The following is a 4,547-nucleotide window of genomic DNA, read 5'->3' as shown; positions in this document are numbered from 1 at the left end:
TTCCTGCTGTGGTGGGGGCTCTCACTTTCTCTCCCTCCCCACTCTCTCATTGTAGCTAATTAAAAAATATTTATATACACACACATATATACACATACACACATACATATGTACATATATGTATATGAGTGTGTGTATATATATATATATACACACACTCATATACATATATGTACATATGTATGTGTGTGTGTGTATATATATATATATACACACACACACATAGGATTGTTAGAAAAGTCATGGTGCATTTTTGCATGGAAAAATCCGTCACGACCTTCCCAGTGACTTAATGTATATGACACAGAGCCAAAGCAATTGACGTGCAATCATGACCACCGTGCTTGGGAGTAAATGGAGGGGGTCTGGAGTCAGAGTACTGAAAGCACTCAGCACACTTGTGACCAGCTGTGTGACTTGAGTACATGGCGTTACCCCTCTGGGCCTCAGTTCACATCTCAGGTGGAGAGTGCCATGATGCCTGCGGAGGGCTGTTGAGAAAAGTCCCCGAGATGATGCATGAAGAGCCATGCATAGGCAGCTTGGTAAGGACGACTCAGCCTCCCCCTCCCCTGCCAGCCCCTCCTGGCCGTCACCACCAGTGTGAAAGCTTCCTGAAAGCAGGCAGCTGAGTGTATGGCTCCCTGTCCCAAACCCAGTCTTGGGGGACCAGCAGTTGGCATAATGGCTATGTCGCTGGATTCCCATGTAGCAGACCGCAGTTCAAGTCCCGGATCTTGTGGCTTAAACTTACACTGAGCGCTTGTGCGTGTATGCCCAAGATCCCGAGAGGAGAATGGAGGAGATGGGATTGGGGTATAGATATTATGACCATGCCACAATCCCTGGGAGGTGATTTCTCGCTTTCTGTCTCTCTGTCTCTCTTTGGCTTTTTGGTGAGCATACGCACCCTATAGCGAAAACCTCCCTTCCCCCCCCCCAAAAAGCCAAAAAAACAAAAAACCCAGTCTAGGATGGCGATTTGCACCTAGTAAAAGTTCAGTGGGTATTTCGTGAGTAAACTTGAAGATGTTGGTGAGCCTCATCAGGGACTCAACAGTATTAACCCCCCCCCCTGCCCCGAGGCTACAGAATTGGGAAAAATCACTACGTTTGGTTTTTCTCTATTTTAGAGGCAGCGTTTTTCAGGGGAAAAAATTTGTAAGATTAGAAACCGAGGGCCAACTCGTTAAGGCACTGGATCCCACATGGCCAACTGAGAGGTTCAAGTCCTAGACCTGGTGGCTTGAAAAACATGCCGGACACAAGTACATGTGTGTGCACCCAAAAACTCAAGAGGGGGGAGGAGGAGAAGGGATTGTAGTATGAGTCTCATCCATGGAAGATGCTTTTTTCCTTTCTCTTGCCTCTTCCCTGTTACGCTCTGGTGAGTAAACACTTTTTCTAGCAAAAATTAATAATAATAAAAAAAGATAATAGAAAAGAAAAAAAAAAAAAAAGAGAGACTGAATTATGGGCCTTGAGGTCTGAGGAGAGGGAAGAGGCTCTGAACTGTTCCGGGTAGTTGCTGACATGGCATGGTTCCCTCTGGCCCCTTGCAATGGAGCCTTTGATCAGAACTTTGAAGTTTCTCCTCCTCTGGGTCGGATTTCCTGTTACCAGGCTAAGGACCAGACTCTCCCTCTGTGTGGCTGCCGGGGTTCTGGGAGTCCATCCAATCATGTGGGTGATGGACAGACTTTACACCTGGCTGCCTCCTCTTAGGCCTAATGGGTTAGAGTCAAAATCTTTATTGAAAATGCGTTTTTGTTGTTGTTGTTTATTTAAGAAAAAGCTTTAAAAATATCTTTTATGAATGAGAGACACCCAGACGGATACATGAATCCTACAAGGGTCTTTTTTTCTTTTTTCTTTTTTTGGAAAGGTTTTCGCTATAGGGCGTGTGCGCTCGCCAGAAAGACAGAGACACACAGAGAGACAGAAAGCAAGAAATCACCCCCCAGGGGGATGGCCATGCCGCAATCCCTTCTCCTCCATTCTCCTCTCGGGATCTTGGGCACGCACACACGCACACGTGCCCGGGGTGAGTTTTAAGCCACCGGGTCTGGGACACAAACCGCGGTTGAGTACATGGGAGTCCAGCGACATAGCCATTACGCTAACTGCTGGTCCCCCTTCAAGGGTCTTGATGCCATGATCCATCCCCAGTCTTTGTCTAGCCCATGATCTTAGGTGTGCACATGTGCTTGGAGTACTCAGGGAGGTCTCTGGACTTGAGCTTCCCACGTGTCGCTTCCCACAGCTGCACTACCGCCTGGCCTCAGAAAGTCCATTCCAAAGGGATCTACACCCTGATGCATCTTCTGTGGAACACAGGGAGAACAGGAGCATAGGCAAGGCGCTCCTGACAGAATCATGAACGCGCTCTTCCCGGGTGGGTTGGATCTAAGGTGTTTCCTGTTCGCCAGGAAAGCTCACTGTCCTTTTCTTTCCATTCTAGACCAAAGTGAGTTATTCTCTCTTAATTTTCCGAAATGGTGTCCAGTGGAACTAGAGTTGTGTAAGATATTATATTAAAACCAATTAAATAATTTTTTTAAAAAAGGTAACATCTGGGAACCAGCAGTTAGCGTAATGGCTATGTCGCTGGACTCCCACGTAGTCGACCGTGGTTCGCGTCCCGGACCTGGTGGCTTAGAACTCACGCCGGGCGCGTGTGCGTGTGTGCCCAAGATCCCGAGAGGAGAATGGAGGAGAAGGGATTGCGGAGTGACCATCCCCCCTGGGGGGTGATTTCTCGCTTTCTGTCTCTATGTCTCTCTCTGTCTGTCTGGCGAGCGCACGCGCCCTATAGCAAAAATCTCTCCAAAAAAAAAAAAGGTAACATCTGACCCTCAGGGACTGTGTACTAAGTGGTGTCAGGCACTGTTGTGTTTGCTTTATCTTTTTTTTTTGAGAGAGGTTTTTGCTATAGGGTGTGCCTGCTCACCAGAGACACAGAGAAAAAGTGAGAAATCACTTTCCGGGGGGATGGCCATGCCACAGTCCCTTCTCCTCCATTCTCCTTTCAGGATCTTGGGCAGGCCTGCACATGTGCCTGCCGGGTCCAGGACTCGAACTGCAGTTGACTACGTGAGAGTCCAGTGACATAACCATTACCCTATCTACCCTATCTGCCGGTCCTTACTTTATCTTTATTAACGCGACTGTTGTACCTAATATCTCTATGAATTCAGTGGGCTTTTTCCTTCATCTCTCAGTAAAGACATGGCAGCACAGGGGGAGTGCCTCGCTGCCCTGCGATCACACGCCCAGTGTCTGAATCGGGACATGAACTCAGTTATTGGCTGCAGAGTTTGCATTTAACTGCTGTGCTCTGTCACCCCTTAGATAAGTTTGGGGTGTGTGGCAGCTTGGGCTGCATGCCTTTGAGCTGGGTTTTGTGCAGCGGGACTTTTCAGAGCCTTTATTATGCTGATGTGCTTTGTGGGTCTCCTGAAGGTGGTGGAAGGAATCCCATTGCTCCAGTTTGAGAGTTTGAGTTCAATTGGCCACAGCTCTTTTTTTTCCCCTCCCATGCATTCCCATTAACATCTTCAGATACTAATGTTTCTGTTAGGCTATTTCAGCTGTTTCACTGGAATTTTGTGTTGTTGTTTTTGTGATTTTGAAATTTGTTTTTAACATGAACAACTGCCGTCAAAAATTTTGCCCCTGTTTTTGAACTAGAATTCTGAATCCCCGTATAAAAAGGAACATGATTTTGATTCTATACTTAGCTGCGTCCCTTAGTAAATTCACTGGGTTTGCTTTTGTGCTGCTGAAAAGGGACAGATTTGGAACTCAGTGGAGCCTGGGGAAATTTAGGAGATTTATTTCTGGCACGGTCCTCAAATCTCCTCCTGTTTTATCTTGGGGAAACATTTGCTGGTTTGGTCTCAGCTGGTCTGGTGAGCAGGCGCCCTGTCCCACCCACGCTTCCTGACATCAGATGAAGATGGATATGCCCGGCCTGCCAAAGCCGCCTCCCGTGCCAGGGCGGCAGTGGCCAACTCTTGGGCTTGTGCTCTGTGGGCTTCCACACACCTTGAAAGAAAGGGCATCCTGACCCCAAGCGGGAGGCAGAGTTTGGGGATGCCTTATACTGGACCCACCCCCCCCCAGCCCACACACACCCAGGCAAGTCCCTGAAGCCCTAGTTTCAGTGACTCCAGAAGCTAGTTCATTTTCATGTGGACCGTTTGGATTGAGACTGACTGATATTGCTGAGCATGAGACTCGTTCTGAATTTGGAGCCCACAGGGGACAAGGCAGTGGCCTTTGGACTTCACCTACCTGCATCCCCCAGAGGGTTTGTGAAAGCACACCTGCTGGGTCCACCTCCTGAGTTTCAGGGCCTGGTTCCCAGGTACTGCTGCTGCTGGCCTAGGACCACACTTGGGGAAACACTGACGTGAGGATTGCTTGATCAGAGTCACTTGGTGGTTAAGGCGGTTGCGGTTGGGTCCCACATGGCCAACTGTGTAGTTCGAGGCCTGAAAAAAACAGGCCAGGTGCATGTGCATGCATGCCAAGATCCCCCAGAG

At 48.4% G+C, this 4,547-nt stretch overlaps 1 protein-coding gene across 1 annotated transcript in view; it reads right to left on the bottom strand.

The window, feature by feature from the left end:
* Positions 1-4,064, bottom strand: part of LOC106734702 (uncharacterized) — an 18,283-nt gene extending 14,219 nt beyond the window's left edge. The window contains exon 1 of the mRNA XM_027771125.1: positions 3,934-4,064. Within this exon, the coding sequence (XP_027626926.1) occupies positions 3,934-4,064 (131 nt within the window). The remainder of the gene's footprint in view (positions 1-3,933) is intronic.
* Between the last annotated feature and the right edge of the window lie 483 nt (positions 4,065-4,547).

Source organism: Tupaia chinensis, unplaced genomic scaffold (genome assembly GCF_000334495.1).
Source record: "Tupaia chinensis unplaced genomic scaffold, TupChi_1.0 Scaffold000185_1, whole genome shotgun sequence".
Lineage (NCBI taxonomy): Eukaryota > Metazoa > Chordata > Mammalia > Scandentia > Tupaiidae > Tupaia > Tupaia belangeri.
This window is presented reverse-complemented; position numbering and strand designations above follow the sequence as displayed.